Source organism: Maniola jurtina, chromosome 20, assembly GCF_905333055.1.
Source record: "Maniola jurtina chromosome 20, ilManJurt1.1, whole genome shotgun sequence".
Classification (NCBI taxonomy): domain Eukaryota; kingdom Metazoa; phylum Arthropoda; class Insecta; order Lepidoptera; family Nymphalidae; genus Maniola; species Maniola jurtina.
The window spans coordinates 11,736,965-11,758,605 of record NC_060048.1 but is presented as its reverse complement, the minus strand read 5'-3'; the positions used below and the strand labels follow the sequence as shown (position 1 = coordinate 11,758,605).

The 21,641-nt window shown below is 37.2% G+C and overlaps 2 protein-coding genes across 2 annotated transcripts; both read left to right on the top strand.

The window, feature by feature from the left end:
* Positions 1–9,702: 9,702 nt before the first annotated feature.
* On the top strand, positions 9,703–14,612 carry LOC123875543 (protein D2-like). The gene is made up of 5 exons (XM_045921427.1): positions 9,703–9,732; positions 9,873–10,070; positions 11,373–11,493; positions 12,806–13,016; positions 14,327–14,612. Exons 2-5 carry the CDS (start codon positions 9,909–9,911, stop codon positions 14,454–14,456), a joined length of 624 nt encoding a protein of 207 aa, XP_045777383.1. The 5' UTR covers positions 9,703–9,732; positions 9,873–9,908; the 3' UTR covers positions 14,457–14,612.
* A 3,286-nt stretch (positions 14,613–17,898) lies between these two features.
* LOC123875877 (OV-16 antigen-like) lies at positions 17,899–20,275 on the top strand. The gene is made up of 4 exons (XM_045921941.1): positions 17,899–18,045; positions 18,352–18,472; positions 19,502–19,727; positions 20,116–20,275. The coding sequence occupies exons 1-4, from the start codon at positions 17,899–17,901 to the stop codon at positions 20,273–20,275; spliced, it is 654 nt and encodes a 217-aa protein (XP_045777897.1).
* The last annotated feature ends 1,366 nt before the right edge of the window (positions 20,276–21,641 follow it).

Sequence of the window (21,641 nt, the reverse complement as noted above, 5' to 3'; positions counted from 1 at the left end):
AAAAAATTGACCTAACGGATGTTAAATGAAAAAAGTGGGGTCTCCAAAATATTTTTTTTGCTATTGTATCGAGTGGGGTGTCAAATGAAAGAGGAGAAAATTCTGAGTTCATAAATATAAATGTACTACAACATTAAAATATACCAAGCGACAGAAAAACAATTTTACTATAATATTTCAGCGTTTATTAAGACGATCGCAGTCGGGTTTTAGTTTTCAACTTTATCTTGTGATAGGTATATATTATACTTGCAACGAATAGTATATTCGGCAGTATACCGAATACCGAATATTCGGCCGAATAGCCGAATATTAGGCAAAAGTATTCGGTATTAGAAAAAAAGAAGTAAACTACTTCCTAAAAATGCAGAAAAGTTAGTCTTTCTGCACCATAACCTTCCCCTTCTAAATTTTGATTATGAAAATAATTCAAATGCATAGAAAAATTATAATAATAAAACTTCGTATTTTGGGTGTATGAAATATTAATTCTTTCCAAGCTAACGGTTTACCGCAATAAACCGTGAATGAAAAACCCAAAAAAAAAATGTGTTTGTCTTGATCACAGCCTACAAACTATTTTATAAATCGTTCTTTTCAGTATTTATTGTTTAAATACAGTAAATAATATACCGAAATTCCATATTGCGCCTCATATATTTTGAGCCTCGATAGCTCAACGGTTGAGGAGCGGACTCAATTCCGAAAGTCGGCAGTTCAAACCCCACCCGTTGCACTATTGTCGTACCCACTCCTGGCACAAGCTTTACGCTTGATTAGAGGGGAAAGAGAAGTATTAGTCATGATTAGCATGAATAATATTCTTTAAAAAAAAATCCTAACAAGTTTAGTTTGTGAGATAGCCCACGTCACAAAAATGGTCTAAAACGGACAACTTTCGAAATTCAATTCGAAGCCATAGTTTCGTTTGTGATTGGTTGGTGGCTCAAAATGAATAACGCCCGCAGAGATTTTTGTCTCTATCATTTGTTTGGAACTACGTTACAGTGAGAGCCTTATACTGAGTTATTTCCGTGGATCACACTTCACACTAATATTATAAAGACGAAAGTTTCTATGTGTGTGTGTATGTTTGTTACTCCTTCACGCAAAAACCACTGAACGGATTTGGCTGAAATTCGGTATGGAGATAGATAATATCCTGGTTTAGCACATAGGCTACTATTTATCCTGGAAAACCAAAGAGTTCTCCCGGGATTTCGAAAAACCTACTTCCACGCGGACGAAGTCGCGGGCGTCAGCTAGTAGAATAGAAGCCTACGACCGATCACTCTCAAATAACATCCTCGTATATTTTTCAGTTATTCGTAGACCAGTCCAAGAAACTCCATCATGAAATGGTTATTCGCTTGTGTAGCAATAGCTCTGCTAATGTCGAATGTAGAGCTAAGAAGAGGTACAAGGCGCAAAAGAGTTAGTTATGCAGATGAGCTTGGAAGTGTATTCCCATGCAATTTCCTTTGCGCACCACCGGACGATTTAGTTGAAGTAAGTATGAAGTCACTTTATATTATATAGAAAGAAGTTAGTATGGCGCTCTCGAGTCACCGACTCATCACAAACAAAACTACATTTTCAAATTTTTGGAATGTCTTTTGAAAACATTTTCCAATTGAATTTCAAATATTTTTTGAAAACATGTTTGTGAGCGGTTGGTGACAAAAAATGGTTAAAGCCCACTGAATTTTTGTTTCTATCATTTGTATGGGATTACGTTACAGAGAGCGCTATACTAACTTTTACCGCGGATAGAGATAAGAAGTTCTCCAGGCCGAATTTCGGCCACGAAGGCCAATCCCAACGGCGACTAGACAATTACTACGTAAGAGATATCACACTAATATTATAAATGAGAAAGTTTGTATGTGTGTGTGTGTGTGTGTGTGTGTGTGTGTGTATGTTTGTTACTCCTTCACGCAAAAGCTACTGGACGGATTGGGCTGAAATTTAGAATGTAGATAGATTATACCCTGAATTAGCACATAGGCTACTTTTTATCCCGGAAAATCAAAGAGTTTTCACGGGAATTTTAAAAAACCTACATCCACGCGAACGAAGTCGCGGGTATCAGCTAGTTATTAATATTATAGAAGATGCCCACTAGAGATATGTTCTCTCTGATAGAAATTACGCAAGCGATCTATCATTTTAGGGTATCGGACCTCAAAAGACAACAAAAAAAAATGGTTTTTTTTTTTAAAGGAGCCTTTATTGGATCACTTCGTTGTCTGTCTGTCATGTCTATCAAGAAAAACCTATAGGGTTGACCGTTTACCTCGAATCATGAAATTTGGCAGATAGGTAGGTCTTTATAGCACAAGTAAAATAAACAATCCGGAAACCGTGAATTTGTGGATACATTAAAAAATGTGCTCATGAACATATAATAATTAGTTTAGTAACTTGCAGTGCATAATAGTATTAAAATATTTTGTACGATGGGTACCTTTTTCGTCGTGCCTTTATTGGGGGAGGAATTATTTAGTAATGTGACTAATAAATGACTTTTACAGATATATCTGGGAGAAAATGAGGCAAGTTTAGGATCTGTTGTTAGCCCTGATTGGTTAACCGCTACGCCGGAACTTACATTACAAAATACTGCAAATACCGACGGCTGCTATTATGCTGTAATTATAGTTTGTGAGTATTAATTAATTTATTCTTCTTATAATAAAATAACGCAGTGAATTTTAGACTTACATTTACACAAGTCTAAAAAATCGATTAAAAGTATGCCCCTGGAAAAAGCATACTATACAATCGAAGATCATGTAAATGATAAAAAGCATGGATTTGACTCGCTCCAGCAATGCGCGGGCTGCAATTGCTTGTAGGTATAGTATGGCACATTATTGTAAATTGAAGACTTGAAAAGAGCAACCACCGAGTTTCTTGGTGGCTCTTCTCGGTAGGAACAGCATTCTGAACCTTAAAGTTTACATACTATACTATGTACTATTGTACACTTTCTGATTGTCAAACAATGATATATGGTGTAACAGAGGTGATAATTAATTACGTTAACTTAAAACTAAAACTATGAGGGTTCCAAACGCACCCAAGTCTGAGAAGAGCCCACAACAAACTCAGTCGGGTATTTTTTATTTCTGAATAGTTTTTACATAATAAATTTAGAATTGGACATCTCGAAGTTAATTTTAAATACAAGTTAAAATCCTATTTTATTAACAAATAACGAACCCCATTTTATGAATCAAATAAATCTCGTAATATTATCTAGTGTTTCTATATATAATGTAAATTATTTTGTTTATGTTTTGTATTCACTATAAAGAACCGCTTGACCACAATCACACCTGATGGAAAGTGATGACGTGGCCTAAGATGGGACGCGTTTACCTAGAAGATGCCTATTCACTCCTGTTTTTAACCGACTTCCAAAAAAGGAGGAGGTTCTCAATTCGTCGGGATCTTTTTTTTTTTTTTTTTATTTTTTATGTATGTTCCCCGATTACTCAAAGACCCCTGGACCGATTTGGAAATTTTTTTTTTTTTGTTTGAAAGGGTATACTGTGCAGGTGGTCCCATATAAATTTGGTGAAGATCTGATGAATGTCTTCGGAGATGGAGAACAGAACTCCTCAATGGATAGGAGCAAATTGCTCGCGATCAGTGTAATAGCTTAGTAAACAGTAGGGTTTTAACTGGGCACAGCATATTATAGTACAGTGGGGCCACTAAAAATTGTGAAATAAAAAATTTTCAAAAGAAAAATAAAACCGACTTCAAAAACGACAAACACTAAAAAGTAAAAAATAACTTTTGTTTAGCTACACGTGTAATGCACCTAGGTATGAAGTCGAGCGAGCATATTAAAACAAAATTAGAAATCCAAGAGTGAAGCTCGCCCGACTTCATACCTAGGTGCATTACACGTGTAGCTAAACAAAAGTTATTTTTTACTTTTTAGTGTTTGTCGTTTTTGAAGTCGGTTTTATTTTTCTTTTGAAATTTTTTTATAAAGAGACACATCATGTAAACCTGAGTGGTTTTTCGCTGTATCAAAAGCAGACTTCCCGAACATGCCCTATTTTGATATTTAAAAAAAAAAAAACATAGTTCGAAAAATGAGTATTTTTACTGTTGCTACAACAACATATAATAAAAAAATTAAAATGGCCGCCACGATAATTAAAAACAATTAAAAAGTAATTATTTCTTATACGAGGTATAAGAGATACGGAACCTTTCATGCGCGAGTCCGACTCTCATTTGAATGATTTGTTTTCATTTCCACTTGTTTACTGCTAGGCGCCTACGAAGACTATCTTAACCAGACTTCTGTAGAGAATTGTGAAGGGGAACCTGGAAATGCTGAAGAGGAATACGAAAAGTATCCTTATGAGACCCAAGAAGGATATGCAGAAGAACCTCCAGAAGAAGAGTATATACCTCAATATGGTTATGATGCCGAAACTTTGGTATCGTGCGTCAACCTAGACAGCACCTTAGACCTGTCATGTTGTCAGAAGGCATACAGACCTCCTACCCTAATTCCTGGAGCTGGAATGAAACAGTGTATTGCCGTTGTATATCTACAAGAGCAAAGAATTGATCCCGAACAAGCCGCTGAGTAAGTTCTTATTTTAAACATAATATTTTTTTATCTCATAGTTTTTACATACCTACCTAACTAATATCGACCCCGTAGAACGAAAAGTCACCAAAGTCGGTACACCCTTAAAATTAAAGTCTAAGGGTGTCTGGTAGGGGTTTGCCACAATTCTAAGTATCTGGCAATGCATGACGTGATTTCTGATACTATTTCGATGAGAATATACAAAAATTAGACTTTATGTTATGACATAAGATTTTTTACACCTTTATTACCTGTTATCTCCTAAAGCCATCATGATGCAAACTTCATAGTCGCTGATCGATCCCCCCTGTGTTGGGGGCAATACGCCTAGAAACCTTCAGCTTATAAAAAATACAGAAGGTCTGGCACGCGCTGGCTCGCTCTCTATGTGAACTTAGTTATTGTTATCCCATTTAGTTATTATCAAAGTCTTATTGGTTTCTAAATTTGTACGGGAGCGTGGCTGTGTGCTCGACCGTACCAATAGGGAAATTTCCCAACCGAGCGGTGTTGTGCTCGGTAGCGCCAGCTGGGCCAACGGTTGTGCGTCGAAACTCCTATATATAGTGCAATCTGGTAAACGCTCTGTCAATGCGATTGGAAGTTGCATGTTTCTCCTTGTATGCCAATTAAGCTACCCGTGCTGCCATCTAGGCGTAGGTCGTGAGTTATCAGGCTAGGGTTCGTGTTTCGAGCGTTGTTGATTGATTGAGTATAGAAGCGATATCTTCTTGCGAATGTGGCAACCGCTACAAATTTGATAAAATAATTTAGTTAATTTTAGAACAGACAAATATTAAAAATTTCAAAATGGCCGCCAAGAAAATTTAAAAATGAAATGAAAATTTACTAAGCAAAAAACTTTTACATGCGAGTTTTATGGAGTCCAAAAAAACCACCGACGGGCACTGGATCAATTTTTAAGTAACACTTAATATATCTATCCATTTTACAGCGTCTGCAGTACAGGAGTCGCCCCCTGTCAGTTCAGAGATGATTTAAATCTTCCCGATCCAATAGCCGCCAATTACTACAGCATTGCTGATATTGGATCAATGGCATAACTTCCTGAGGAACCTTACTAATCAATCAGGGCCCTGAGTGTAAGTTTTCAGCCAAAAAACGTGACACTGGAGTTATGTTAAGAAAAGTTTCCCTAGCGCGCATCCCAGAGCTTTATACAGGGTGTTTGGTAATTAGTATATAATGACGACACGTACCCATGCTACTTTGATCTGATAAACACAATGCTGAAGTATAATGACGAAATAAAATTATAAAAATTTCCATACAAAATTTAAAAAAAAATATCACAAAGTTTTCATGGCCCTAACGTGCCCTTACTTACTGAGATCGTTGGCCATCTTTAGATAGGCCGAGGCCAACGATCTCAGTGAGTTAGGGCACATTAGGGCCATGAAAACTTGGTCATAAAAAAAAATTAAAAAATTTTATGGAAATTTTTGTAATTTTATTTCGTCATTTTACTTCAGCATTGTATTTATCAGATCAAAGTAGCATAGGTACGTGTCGTCATTATATACTAATTACCAAACACCCTGTATACAAACGTGGTTTGGTTCTCGTATGTGTACAACCTAAATACCTTCGAAGCAAGAGTCCTCATCCTTGCTTTTTACTAAGCACAATTGTCGCCAAGTCTATATTGAAAAAAAAAAACAAAAAAAATTGACTAATGTCCAATCAAACTCAATGAAATTTGAAAACTGTTATTTGACAGATTTCGTAGAACCAGCAAGAAACTCGGCTGTTATGGTTCTGGTTCGGAATGCCTATGACAATATCGTGAAAAGTTATTCCTATTCTTAGATTGGTCGCATTATAACAGACCATCGCGTTATGTTAGTTTGGTTGAAAAGTTACACTAAGCCCTCTGGTGTTTTGTTTATACTAAAAATATTAGGGAAAATTGTAAAAGCAATGTTTATTGGTTATTGAAATAAAATATATTAATCCTGTTCATTTATTTCTGCATTTTTCTTTGGGAATTCCTTTTATTGTGGCCCTTAAGGCCGTTTTACGCCAGAGCAACACAGTGCTGCATGCTATTATAATCCATAGTCCATAGTACTCCATAGTACGCGACATGCCGAGATGGCAATCGGGGTATGAGGCGGGGGTACGCCCCGCACACCCGCACGTCACCCGCGCTATCCCGAACGGGATTAGCGCGGTAGCTGTGCGAGTGTGCGGGGAGTCCCTTCCCCCCATTGCCATCTCAACCTGACGCGTACCAAAAGTGTGTAAATATATGTCTGTCTGTCCGTCTGCTATCTTTTCACGGTCCATCCGTTTAACTGATTTGAATGAAAGGTACAAATATAGCTTGCGCCCCAGGAAGGGATTATCCCGGAAAATCAAACAGTTCCCACGGGATTCCTAAAAACCCATCCGCTGAACCCATTTGTATGAAATTTAGTACATAGGTAGCTTACGTCGCTGTAATTGACATATGGCAACTTTTTATCCTGAAAAATCAAACAGTTCCCACGGGATCTTTAGAAACCTAAATCCACGCGGACGAAGTCGCGGGCATCCTCTAGAATATTATATTTTTAATATCATAAATGCGAAAGTGTGTCTATCCGCCTAACAGTGCAACCGATTTTGATGAAATTTGGTGTAGAGTTAGCTTATATCCCGGAGATGGACATAGGCTTTTATCTCGGAAAATCAAAGAATTCCCACAGGATTCTTAAAGGCCCATCCGTTTTACAGATTTATTTTATGTGGTACAGCGGTAGCTTGTATCCCGAAAATTAACATAGGCACCTTTTTATCCCGGAAAACCAAAGAGTTCCCACGGGGTTTTTCAAAAAACCTCAATCCGGACGTGGAGTTGCGGGCATCATCAAGTAAACAATAAAAGGCGGACGCGCTATCACGATTAGCTGAGATATTTTCGCGCCATTCAAAAGGAATAAATATAATGAGCACAAAAAAATACTTCGACACCCTAAGCTTTTTACATTACACATTAGGGTACATTTAGGGTACATGGACCTATAAATATCAGGTAATAATTATATTATTATAGTTGATATGAAAAATAACCAACATTTATTAAGTACTTCAGTTATACCCTATCCGCGGAAAGAAGTTATAATAGCGCCTTCTCTGTTAGGTAATTCCATACAAATGATAGAGGCAAAAAACTAGGTGGGCGCTAACCAACATGAGTCACTAACCAATCACAAACATATTTTCAAAAGCATTCGAAATCCAATTCGAAATTGATTTCAAAAACATTCGAAGTTCGATTAGAAAACATAGGTAGTTTCATTTGTCATTAGTCGGCGACTCGAAATGGTCAGCGCCTTATGAGATTTTTGCCGCTACCTTTGTATGGGATTACGTAACAGAGAGATCCTTCCTACTGACTTCCTTCCGTGGAATTAGAGTATATAAAATAATAAAGTTAAGAAAACATAAATTCAAACATAGAACATAGAAAGAAAAACATTAACATTCGTTTTTAATTAATGGGTTCTTTAACTTATTTGCATGAATAAAATATAATCTACACTGAGGCAGGTATCATCAACTAATTAGAACAATATATTAAAAAGCACAGAGGACTTCGTCTGTGTTGGTGTTAGCTGGCGGGCGTGCTCTGCCTTTTTGGTGTGTTTTTTTAGTTAAAACTGACTGGAAAGCGCTCTAAGGCCGGGTGCCGTGCGTATGTCGGTGAGCGCCGGCACAGACGGGGTCCATACTTGTATAGTTTAACCAACTTGCTACTGTAGGGGCTGACTAAGCAGAAACGCATCGCGTGACTTGTGGGCTGATGCGCGACGCTAGCCAGTCCCCACCTACCGACCGTGGGTCGAACACGTAAGAATAGTGAATAAAGGAAACACGCTGACAAGTCAACAAGTCTTTAATTATCAATCCCAACTGTGGTCCAACCCTGAACTAGAACCCCACAGTGGTGACCCCGACGTGATAACACAAACAACTACAAATAACTACAAACAACTACAAATAACTACAAACTTGACATTGGCTAATCTTGGTAAAGCCAGACGAGAGAGAGAAAAAAAAGCACAGAACACCTATGATCTATGTTAGAAAGTGATATTCGGTGATAGCCCAGTGGTTAAGATGTCGGCCTTGTATTCGGTAGCTCGGAGGTTCGATCCTGGGCACGCATCTTCGGGTGTTTCAAGCAATTAAATATTCCTTGCTTTAACGGAAAGGAAAACATCGTAAAGAAATCTACATGCCTAAAGACCTCCGTAATATTCTCAAAAGTGTATGAAGTCTGCCAATAATAATAGTTTTTGATTTATCATGCAAAATGTAGAAAAAAATATCTGAGTACAGAACCCTCGGTGCGCGAATCTGACTCGCACTTGGCCGGTTTCTTTTATTTGAGTAGGTATCATGAGTGCCGCCCGATAGAGGTCATAATTTAAAAGAGATGATCACTACTAGTCAAATCAGCGAATTTCATGAAACGTCAAACCGCTCGCTTAATATGGGAGCTTGTATGAAATACATAGATGTGACGTCATAAAAATTTAACGTAATTTGCCGTACTTTTTTTAGTTAAATCGATAATTTAAAATACTTTACAAGTTACTTTACTTTACAAAGTTTACAAACTTGAAACTACCAAACGTACACTACGTTGATTTTACCAACTTTGGAATACCCTGTATTTAATAATTACTAAGAAATAATAATTCATTTCTGACAAGTAGCCCGGAAAATATCCTAAGTTGGTACCAAATTTCATTAAAATCGGTTCAGCGGTTGAGCCGTGAAAGCGTAGCAGACAGACAGACAGACAGACACACTTTCGCATTTATAATATTAGTATGGTTATAGGCATCATCCCAATTGCTATATTATTTAAGAACAACTAAATAATAGCAATATTTCCATGATTGGAAAGACAGTCCTCACGGTGACTTCCTAAAGGTCCCATTTTTCTTTTCAAGCACGGAACACTAAAAGTAGACTATTATATTAGTGTATATGTGACGTCTTTGATAAACTCAATTTTAATTATCTCTATACTAAACACTTAATATAAATTGCGTGTACTCAACCGAATATTTACTGGCAAAGCACACTTTAAGGTAAGTGTTTGTTAGAATTGTAATAGAATGTCGTTAGTAGTATGAATAAATTTCGGTATTAGTTATTTCATCTACTTATATGAAATTGTATTATAAAAAAATTTTTTTTTTGCACAATTAAATATTGCAAATATTTACAGTTACCTACTTCTTGGATCAATCGTTTAAACACAACGATGAAACTGCTTATCGCTTGCATAGCAGTAGTTACATTGGCGGCTGAAGTTGAACTCCAAAAATCTTACCGGCAACGTAGAAAAAATTCCGTTGTTAAAGCATTCAGTGACGCTGATATAGTACCCGAAGTCATCGCCACAGCACCAGAACAATTTCTTGGAGTAAGTACGCTTCCTCGATACTAAAGGTTCATGAGTTTGGCTGTGTTTAAATTTACATTCATTGATAACCTAGATAATTCAACCGGTAAAGGAGTGGACTGAAAACCGAAAGGTCGACGGTTCAAACCCCGCCCGTTGCACTATTGTCGTACCTACTCCTAGCACAAGCCTGACGCTTAGTTGGAGAGGAAAGGGGAATATTAGTCATTTAACATGGCTAATATTCTTTAAAAAAAAAAAATTCTCGAACATATCAAATCCAAACTAATATTATAAAAGCGAAAGTGTACCTATCTGCCTGTCTGTATGTCTGTGTGTTTTTCTATCTGATAGCTTTTCACGGCCCAACAGTTTAACCGATTTTGATGAGGTACCTACAAAGTTAGTTTACAACCCGGGGACGGACGCAGGCTACTTTTTACCCGATTACGGTAAAGCCAAAAGGAAGTGTTATGATTTTAGCAGTCTGTGTATGCATTTTATTTAACCGACTTAAAAAAATTGGCACAGAGGTAGCTTGCGTCCCAGAAATCGAGATGGTTAAATTTTTATACCGGGAAATTAAAAAGTTCCCACTGGATTAAAAATAGTAATCTAAATCCACGTCTACGGAGTCGCGGGCATCATCTTGTATGATATATTATAGTGCTCGGGTAAAGTTCCATGAACCTAATATTAATATATCCTATATTAATATTAGGTTCATGGAACTTTACGCACTGGGCCAGCATAGCGGAACCCTTCTCATTCTGAGAGGGAACCCGTGGGCTGGAGATGATTTTAAATTCAAAATATTTTTATTCAATTAGACTTTTACAAGTTCTTTTGAATCGTCAAAAGCATCTACCACTGGTTCGGAATGCCTTTCCTACCGAGAAGAACCAGCAAGAAACTCGGCGGTTGCTCTATTCAAATATTTGATATACAATATTATGCCATGTATAAAAGCAATTGAAGTCCCGCGCATTGCTGGATCGAATTGCAGGTCAAATGCACGCTCTTTTATCATTTACATAATCTTCGATTGTATAATATGCTTTTCTCAGGAGCATATTTTTAATAGATTTTTTGAACCTGTGTGTTAAACCTGTGTTTATCATAAAGATGAGGATGAATTTTGATGAGCAAAGTCAAGATGGGCCAGCTAGTAGGTAAATAACTTGTAGGGAACAAGAAAACGGGGGGCAACCACGTCAAGAACAAATACCGCGAGGCTCGCCTGCGATTCGGCCCATATAACTGAGAGGTTGGTGGGGCCATGGGAGGTGCAAGGACCAGCTAGTTATAAAAATCTTTTTACAGGCATGGTATGGTGAAAACGAAATAAATTTAGGAACTGATATGTTCGCTGGAGACGGGATCGAGCTGCCTACTCTTGAGTATGACGTGGAGCCAGGCTGCTTTTATACGTTCATGATATTTGGTAAGTTTTTAGGGTTCGTAGCCCCAATTTCATTTGAATATTAAGCAACCAAAGTCCATGAAATTTTGCAGACATATTCTAGAAACTAATATCTATGACAGTGGTATTTTAGATTTTTCTAAAAATATGTAGTTTTAAAATTACAGATGCTCAAAGATTTGTATGTGAACTTTTAAGACCACGTAACTTTGAAACCGAATATTTTGACGGAAATCTGGAAAACCACAGCCATAGATATTAGTTCCCGAAACGTTTCTACAAAATTCCATTGAGTATGACAGGTTACTATTCCAATGAGAGACGAACTACATTTGTATGGAGCGAGTGACGGAGAGACCCCTCTTAACACAGTCCAAGACCCTATTATGTAGTAAGCGGCAATTGTATTGTTCTGCACATTGCTCGGTCTAACCCGAATGGCTGGCGTGAATATAGGTTTTTTTTTTTAAATTCCAGCGGGTATTCGTTGTTCTTCCGGAACATTTCTAATTCACAATAGGAAGAACTATTCGCTGTCACGGCATGTCATATCCGCCAATCGGCCGATTCGCCAAACCTATTTAAAAATTCGCCAAACATAAAACATTCGTCGTATCGCAAATAATGTGGCCAGTTAATTTGCCTAATGAGTTAACTGGAATCATTTGCCCGTATTCCATAATCTCTAATTCTCTGGTCTGGCCTGGTGGGAGGTTTCGGCCATGGCTAGTTACCACCCTACCAGCAAACCGTGCCACCGAGCATTTTAGCGTTCCGGTACAAGGTCGTGTAGAAATCAAAGCGGTATGGGTTTAGTAAAAAACTGCCACACCCCTTCCAGGTTAGCCCCCTTTATCTTAGACTGCATCATCACTTACCACCAGGTGGGATTGCAATCACGGGCTTACTTGTATCTTAATTAAAATAAAATAAAAAAACAATTTTGATAGTAGAACCATATCAATACGCGATCAGGTTTATCGTCAATTCACTGAGAAGTGTGGACTTAGCTACTTGTACCTATTTAGCTATCAATCAATCAATCATCCTGTTTACATCCACTGCTGGATATAGGCCTTCCCGAGAGCGCGCCATCTCACACGATCCTCCGCCTTCCTCATCAACCCACTTCCCGCTACCTTCTTAAGGTCGTCAGTCCAGCGGGTTGGAGGTCGTCCCACACTGCGCTTGCTGATACGCGGTCTCCACTCCAGAACACGTCTGGTCTGCCCCAGCGGCTATCAGTTCTGCGGCAGACGTGGCCTGCCCACTACCACTTTAGCTGACTAATTCGTATTTAAACAAATCGAACCATATTATGATTTCTTTACAGATAAAGACGTACCTTGTGCGAAAAATCCTTCATGGCGCTCATACCTTATGGGGATGTGGGTGAACGTAGTTGACATGGACCTGGAGTCATCGTGTGAGATTGCAACCTACGTTGCACCCAGTCCTATCCCTGGAACTGGCCCTCATACATACATTATGCTTTTATACAAACAGGCTGAGGAAATTGATGCCACAGATGAAAATCTAACTTGGTAAGTTTTAATTCATCGATCGCTCGTTATCGTCATTACACATAGACGTCCAATGCTGGAGATAGGCACACTTCACGAGAGTCAGGGAACCTATAAAAATACTTCTAGGCTTCGACGTCACTGGCAGGCGTCAAATGTTCCTACATTTGCCTATGAATCGCCTATTTTTTACTAATCCCCGACCCAAAAACAGCGGTGTTATAAGTTTGACGTGTGTATCTGTGTGTCTGTGTATCTGTGTATATGTGTATGTATCGCGCACTTGGCTACGGAGAATGGCCGCCGTGGATGAAATTCGGTTAGAGGACAGAATATTATCCATATAGGGTGTAACCAGAACGCTAGCAAAAACGAAGACAGGTACAGTACAACCAAATTAATAATGCGCATAGAAATGTTCGTCACTGTTCGGCAACGGTCGTATGATACACATGATATTGACTCCTATTTGTTTATAACAAGGTGCAAAATGCAAGTGCATTGTTTAGGGCTCTTACGATTCAATGATTCGGAATACGACAATTAGCGAAGATCTGCATGCGCATTATTAATTTGGTTGTACTGTAATAGTACTGATGATTACTGATAGGATACATAAAAATAACTACGAAAAGCAAATTTAAAAAAATCCTGCATTTTTAAAAGTTCACAATAAATTGCAAATAAAACATTTGACTGACGCTAGATGTCCAGAATGTTCCATAAATAGGTCACTCGAAGTCAATGCCGCGTCGTAGGTGGAACATTGACCCGAGTTTTGCACGTTATGCAATGCGGGTTTGAAAAATATTCAATCACTAAACAACAAGATAAGGCAAATAGTTAAATTGGCATTGGATTGTGTTAAGAGGGCTCTCTCCGTCACTCGTTTTCACTCGTTTCATACAATCGTAGTTCCAATTTCATTTGAATACTAAGCAACCTAAGTCCATGAAATTTTGCAGACATATTCTAGAAACTAATATCTATGTCTGTGGTTTTCCAGATTTCTGTTAAAATATTCGGTTTCAAAGTAACGCGGTCTTAAAATTTTCATACAAATCTTGAAGCCCCTGTAATTTTAAAACTACATATTTTTAGAAAAATCTAAAACACCACAGACACAGATATTAGTTTCTAGAATATGTCTGCAAAATTTCATGGACTTTGGTTGCTTAATATTCAAATGAAATTGGAACTACGATTGTATGAAACGAGTGGAAACGAGTGACGGAGAGAGCCCTGTTAAGGTAGTATAATAACGCTAAGTTTTTGCTAACGTTCTGGTTACCTGTGTACTGTTATTATACTCTTTGTCTTTCTGTTTACAGTTTACAAAATGACCGTTTAATGTTCTGTGTGGAAGATTTCGCGGCGAACTACAGCCTCTGCGACCCCGTCGCCGGCAACTTCTACACATCGGTGTTTCCCATGGACGGTCCAAACAGCAAAGTTGCATAGAACCAGCTACAAACTTGCATAGAACGTTTTTACATAGACTAATAGAGTTTTGGAATGTTTTATGAAAAGTGTCTCAGCCTATTGTTTACATAACAGCTCAAGTGCTGCTAAAAATATTTTCCTGCAGTAATTACTCTATTTTTATGTTAAAAAATTGATAAATACTTGTCGTCTATCGCCTTGTGATGTCATGTTAAAAATAAAGAATGACCATGATTTTTTATTTAATTGCTCTCTCTAGCCTATAAACAACCGTTATACAAAACATCACATCATTTTATTACTACAGTCCAAGACTCTATTGCTGATTAGTACTATTTTCCATGGACGACCCAAACGCACAGTGATGTCCAGTTACAAATTTACATGATTATAACGTTTGTACATGGACTGAATTATTATTGTTGATTACTAATTAATATTGGTATTATATTGTTTTTTTTAAGAATGAAAATAGGGTCAATAGTGATTAAAAATTAAAATGAAAATTAGTACTATTATACTTATACATATATTATAATGGTACCAATATTCAATTCAATTACCTTCATTTTTGGTAACTGTTTTATCTCTGGTAACATTAAAAAGCTTCAGAATTCCACAAATTAAGAATCAGACTAATACTTGTTTAATTTTCCCCTTCGAGACAGGCATAGGCGAGGATCATAAACTACTAGCTGATACCCGCGACTTCGTTCGCGTGGATGTAGGTTTTTAAAATTCCCGTGGGAACTCTTTGATTTTTCGGGATAAAAAGTAGCCTTTGTGCTAATCCAGGGTATAATCTATCTCCATTCTCAATTTCAGCCCAATCCGTCCAGTAGTTTTTGCGTGAAGGAGTAAGAAACATACACACACACACATACAAACTTTCTCCTTTATAATATTAGTGTGGATAGGTACAGCGTTTTAGTATTGCCACGCTAAAGATTAAAATTATTAAAATAACTACTAACGTTTTGATAATGAGGAACATTCCAGCGAATGTTCAATAAAATTGTCATAGATAGATGTCTCTGCAGGTGCTGGAGGCGGATGCTAGGAGTCTCATGGACCGAATTTCGCACCAACGTCTCTACACTCCAAGAACTCGGAATATTGAAGTTCTTTGGACACGTCTCCCGGCGTGAGAGTAACTCCATAAAGCGTCTTGTCGTGCCGGCGAGGAAGGTCGCCCATGCGATGGACCAACCAATTAAAAATCTGCTGTGGGCGGTCCCTTGCACGAGTGTACCAGGCTGTCAGCCAGCAGGGAGAAGTGGAGAACGCTCGTGAGGCGTATAACATCTGCCCTCAAAAACGTTGCTCCATGATGACCACGACCGCTCTGCCAAGAGTGATACGACAAAGAAGAAGATGTCTCTAAATGCATAGCAAAAAAATACTGTTTGTGCCCTTTAGATTGTTTTTTTAGGTCATACCAATCAATGATATAATATGCCAATATGCCTGAATCCCTAAAAGAGCGAGACCCGACTCGCACTTGGCCTGTTTTTTTAACCTGTAGCTTGTGGGTTGATCATAAAAAGGCTGGTATAGTATGGGCATATAATGCAGAGAGTATTAAATCATATCATTAGAAAAAATTTGAATACTAGCTGATGCCCGTGACTCTGCCTGGATTTAGGGTTTTAAAAATCCCGTAGGAACTGTTCCATTTTTCGGGATAAAAAGTTGTTTATGTTAGTTTCCGGGATGAAAGCTAACTCTGTACCTATCAAAATCGGTTAAACTGTTGGGCCGTGTAAAGCTAGCAGACAGACAGACACGCTTTCGCATTTATAATATTAGTATGGATATGGAATTATAGAAGTGTGGATAGCGAAAATACCAAATTATACAAGCTTATACAGTGAATTTGAAAAAAATTATCTGTACTTAATATTATAAAGAGGAAACCTTTGTATTTTTGTATTTTTGTATGTTTATATTGAATAGGCTCAAAAACTACTGGACCGATTTCAAAATTTCTTTTACCATTACTTAGAGGGATTCTTCCGAATCCGTATAGGCTATATTTTATCCCGGAAAATAGATAGGATTTTTCGTGGTAGTGAAAATTGTGGAGTAAGGCGTCGAAAAAACTGCCGTACGTTAACGATTCTCGCGAACGCTGCCTAAATGGTTAGAGATGTATGGTTGACTTCTATAGAAAAGTTGTAGAACTCAATAATGCCTACAAAAAAGTCCGCGAGAGAGCTTAAAAAATAAATGTCCACCCGTGCGAAGCCGGGGCGGGTCGCTAGTTTATTATAAAATTGAAATATGCGTGTTAAAGGGATGAATATACCTACTCGTGCGTTGCGGATGGTAGAAGCGAATGGAAGAAGACATTTTGCGTGGGATAATGGTAGGAAGATAGATAGAATAAGATAGAAGATAGATTCTTTGGATTAGACAGATACAGAACATCTAAATATTGGAATGAAATGAAATGAAAGCCTTATATTTTAACATTGTTAAAAAAACAATTAAGTTATTTTAATTAGACGACATCGTTTTATCAGGCTCACAAACATACTCGTATACGTTTAAGATTAAACGAACCTGTTTTAATTATTTAATTTCTCAACCGATAATCCTACTTATCATTTAAATAATTGAATTTCATAAATTAGCAGCATTAAAGATAGCGTTATGGTTGTTGTTTTCTCAAACCAGTATAATGAAATAAATTAGGTATTTCGAGCTGTATATTTAAGTTCTAAAATAAATTTGAAATGTCATATAAGTGAATGGTGCGTTCTAATACAGAAGATATTTTAGCACCTCAAGTAAGTATTATGAAATTGCATACATAGTAGGTAATTGTTTTATATTAAGTACTTTCTAAATCATCACCATCACATTATTATCGACAGACTTTCCGAATACAATATAGATAATATAATTTGAGGAGCTGGCGAAAAACAAGGAACAAAAACTGAATGAAAGCTATTGAAATGTTTGAAATGAAGTTTGAATGTCAGTTTCAGGTCATTTTTTTTAATTAAAGAATATTAGCCATGCTAATCATGACTAATGAACCGGAATTCGGAATTCAGTCCGCTCCTCAACCGTTGAGCTATCGAGGCTCTCCAATTTATCGAGGTTTTGCTTAGAAATGAGTTGAATCATTTAGAATTTATATCAAGTGATAAAAATCATGAACTTTGAACTCTATTTTAATATATTATAGTTTCAGACGGTTTTGCTTGTAATTTCAGATTCGTATTCATTGGGCCAAAAATGTCCAGATTAAAGAAATATTGGTTTTTGTTCACCAGCACCTCGTTTTATATCTGATCCAGTATTTTAGTATTTGCCCTTATAATTATGCCGAACACGCGGTCTTTCCCACAGAACTATAAAATAAGGTAGTAAATCTAAAATCGCAAAGTTTTTTTCAGCCAAACGGTCAGAAAAGTCAAACAAAATGAATTTATTTGTACTGTGTATCGCCATGATAGCAAGGAGTTGTGTGCTAGCCAACCCGGACTGTTGCGAAACAGATGATATAGGTGATGATCTACTACAATTAACTATACGATTACAGATAGATGGTATTATTCCTGAAGTATTTCCCTCGCCTCCTGAAAGCATAGTAGGGGTAAGTACTGACTGCTTTATAACTGAAAAGTTGCCTTCAAACTACGGAAATATATTATAATATATAAATATCGCTCACCCTACTTTTAAATGTTACTGTGAACAGTGACACGTATTACAGTTACGAGTGCGGAACCCTCGGTGCACGAGTCTGACTCGCACTTGGCCGGTTTTTTGCCTTTATCAGTTGTAGGTATGGGATAACGTAACAGAGAGAGAGAGAGCGATATACTTATTTCCGGGGATAGGGTAATTATAGGATGGATATTATGGATTATATTATTAATGTTCATTTTGTATTCGTCAGGTGAGCTTTGAATCGGTTGCAGTTGAAAGTGGCAATTGTATATCTCCACTTCAAACTATACTTGAACCTGTTTTGGATTTCCCAGACGTTAAGAATGGTACTTACACAGTTGGCTTCTTTGGTAAGTATTCTGTCCTAGTCCTTTTTTTTTTTTGAATTTTTTTGAATTTTTATTATTGCTAGCGCCCCCTTTTTTAGGGTTCCGTACCCAAGGCTAAAAACGGTCCGACTGACCTGTCTCGTACTAGCTCGTACGTCTCGACTCACGTCTCGACTCTAGCTCGTAGTCGAAATGAGTTACAAACCTGAATTTTTGGTATTTGGTGAACAACGTTGACCCAAAACCGAATGTTGAATTAGAAATTCAATTCAATCATTTTTTAAAGGGGTCCCATACATGAAAAAAGAAGCGGATTTTTTACCCTTGAAACTTTTTTTGACGATTCAGACCTACGATTAAACGCGTGCCTGCTAAACCTACTTTTATTAATATTTTTATGATAGTGTTTTTACCTACACAGCCGCATTGTAATATGGGCTTTTTAACCGACTTCCAAAAAAGGAGGAGGTTCTCAATTCGTCGGGATCTTTTTTTTTTTTATTTTTTTTTTTTTTTTATGTATGTTCCCCGATTGCTCAAAGACCCCTGGACCGATTTGGAAATATTTTTTTTTGTTTGAAAGGGTATACTGTGCAGGTGGTCCCATATAAATTTGGTGAAGATCTGATGAATATCTTCGGAGATGGAGAACAGAACTCCTCAATGGATAAGAGCAAATTGCTCGCGATCACTGTAATAGCTTAGTAAACAGTAGGGTTTTAACTGGGCATAGCATATTATAGTACAGTGGGGCCACTAAAAATTGTGAAATAAAAAATTTTCAAAAGAAAAATAAAAAAGTATTTTTGGTTTTTGAAGTCGGTTTTATTTTTCTTTTGAAAATTTTTTATGTAGTTAGTAGTTTCGATAGCTGCAAGATGTCGCTACTAGATGGCATTACAGTCGCTTCAGTACTGAGTGAAAATACTTACGTTACTTCGAGCTTTGGGCGCGAACCCAGAAGATACAGGTCCGACTCCTGCCAGTTTCGCAATTTTTGATATGTAGGTTAGAAAGAACTACTCTTAATAATCTTTTCTTCTTTTATAGAAGTGGATGTTCCGAGTCGTTTGGTGTCATTACTGAGGTTTGGCATCATCGGTCTATTCCTTAACGTGAAAGGGGTACAAGGGGAACCGTTTGTCCCATCAAGTGGGTTCTCACTAGCTCCTTATATTGGTCCTGCCCCTATAGTGTGCTCTGGACCACACCGGATCGCTGTCGGTGTATACCAACAAGAAAAGGACATCAATACCAATTCTCGCGATTTAATAAAGTAAAGGCGCTTTCTTCACTTAAATAGCTTTTTTGTGTTCCGTACCTCAAACGGAAAAACGGAACCCTTATAAGATCACTTTGTTGTCTGTCTGTCCGTCTGTCGTGTCTGTCAAGAAAACCTATACGGCTCTATTAAAGCTATATTTTGTATAATAGTGTTGGTACTTTTAAGCTTATTAATTTTACTTCTTAGTTCTTTCACCATCCCCAGCTCTGGTCAATGGTTCTTTGACCAAAGTTTGCCTGTAAAAGATTGCTTTAGCAATAAGGCCGCCTTTGCACTCTTTGTGAACTTTCTTATGATATTGTATTGTTTTCCTGTAATATTTGTGTGCAAATAAATAATAATGACATCTAGATAAATAAAAATTACTTAATATTTTCAGCGTGAGCGTCGAGCGGGTGAGGTTCGACTTGGCGACATTCGTCAGCAACTACTCGCTGGGCAACCCCGTCGCTGCTAACTACTGGATTTCCGACAATTGTTGCTCCGTAGACTATAATAACTGTTGCAACACAAATGAAGTTAGTTGCAATGACGACTAAAATAAAGTCAGCTTCCCAACTATGCACCGCTGATTTTAATTACTTACCATAACAAGATAAAGTTGAACAGCACTGAAACCCGACTACTACCCGCGAACTGCCGATAGATAGCGATAGATATAATGTCTTTCTGTCGCTACATTGTACTTTATTTATATTTATATACCCAGACTTTTGACTTTTGACTTTTGACTTTTTTTTGACAGAATTTTTTAACCCACTTGATACAATAACCAAAAAAAATTTTGAAGATCCTTACTTTTTCGGATGTAACATCCTTCAGGTCATTTTTTTTTCGTATATAAATTTAAATTAAAAATTTATAACACCCTCCGACAAGTGAAAGTTGCAGTAACTAGAAAAGAGCTGATAACTTTCAAACGGCTGAACTGATTTTCTTGGATTTTATCTTCACTTCAGAATCACTTGATCGAGAATCAAGCCACCTTTCAAACAAAAAAAACTGAATTAAAATCGGTTCATTAGATTGTTTTTTTCTTTTCAAAATATGAATAAATGACGTAGCGTGTAGGAAAGAGATGTCACGCTACGCGGGATAACGTGCTGAAAAAGGTTAGTACTTATTGTTACAATAGAATTTATAATGCAAATGGAAAATGGCCACTGATACTTACACATATTTTAACAAAGCACTTTCTGCGAACACTGAATTCAACCCTGTATTGCATGAATTATGAAGGAGTTAGAAGAAGTATTAACTACTATGAATATGAATAGGAATATATGAGTAGGAATATGGAAATGGAATAAACAATTTTTACTGTAAAAAATTCTTTTATTTTTTTTTAAAAAAAAAAAAGAATATTAGCCATGTTAAATGACTAATATTCCCCTTTCCTCTCCAACTAAGCGTCAGGCTTGTGCTAGGAGTAGGTACGACAATAGTGCAACGGGCGGGGTTTGAACCGTCGACCTTTCGGTTTTCAGTCCACTCCTTTACCGGTTGAGCTATTGAGGCTCTTTATTTGGCCTAATAAACCAGTGTTGATAAAAAAAAATATAAATAAAATTTATTATTTTCGGGATTCCTATACGAAGCCATATATAAGAAAATGCATATATGGCTTAAAATATAATCATGCTTTGCTTTGTGAAAATCTGTAAAGCATTTCTCTTGTCATTGTAGCATAAATAAACATGACATAATATTTCACACTTTCGTTCGTTCGTCAGTGCGTTCGTTGGTAGTTTTCTTTCCACTTAGAGAGCGCCAAGTATCAACCGCACTTCAGCGGTTGAACTCTATGCACATAACCTCAAGCACACTGAAAAATTACTCTTTCAATAACAAAAAGTACTATTCACTATTAGTAAAATTCAACAGCAAAAAGTACCTACTATTCCA

Bases quoted from the DNA above. Each gene is read 5' to 3' on its own strand.
- LOC123875877 (XM_045921941.1), top strand. From the start codon at position 17,899: ATGATAGCAAGGAGTTGTGTGCTAGCCAACCCGGACTGTTGCGAAACA. The intron at 18,046-18,351 runs GTAAGTACTGAC...TGTATTCGTCAG, and splicing joins CTCCTGAAAGCATAGTAGGG to GTGAGCTTTGAATCGGTTGC. The intron at 19,728-20,115 runs GTAAAGGCGCTT...TAATATTTTCAG, and splicing joins AATTCTCGCGATTTAATAAA to CGTGAGCGTCGAGCGGGTGA.
- LOC123875543 (XM_045921427.1), top strand. From the start codon at position 9,909: ATGAAACTGCTTATCGCTTGCATAGCAGTAGTTACATTGGCGGCTGAA. The intron at 10,071-11,372 runs GTAAGTACGCTT...ATCTTTTTACAG, and splicing joins CACCAGAACAATTTCTTGGA to GCATGGTATGGTGAAAACGA. The intron at 11,494-12,805 runs GTAAGTTTTTAG...ATTTCTTTACAG, and splicing joins TTATACGTTCATGATATTTG to ATAAAGACGTACCTTGTGCG.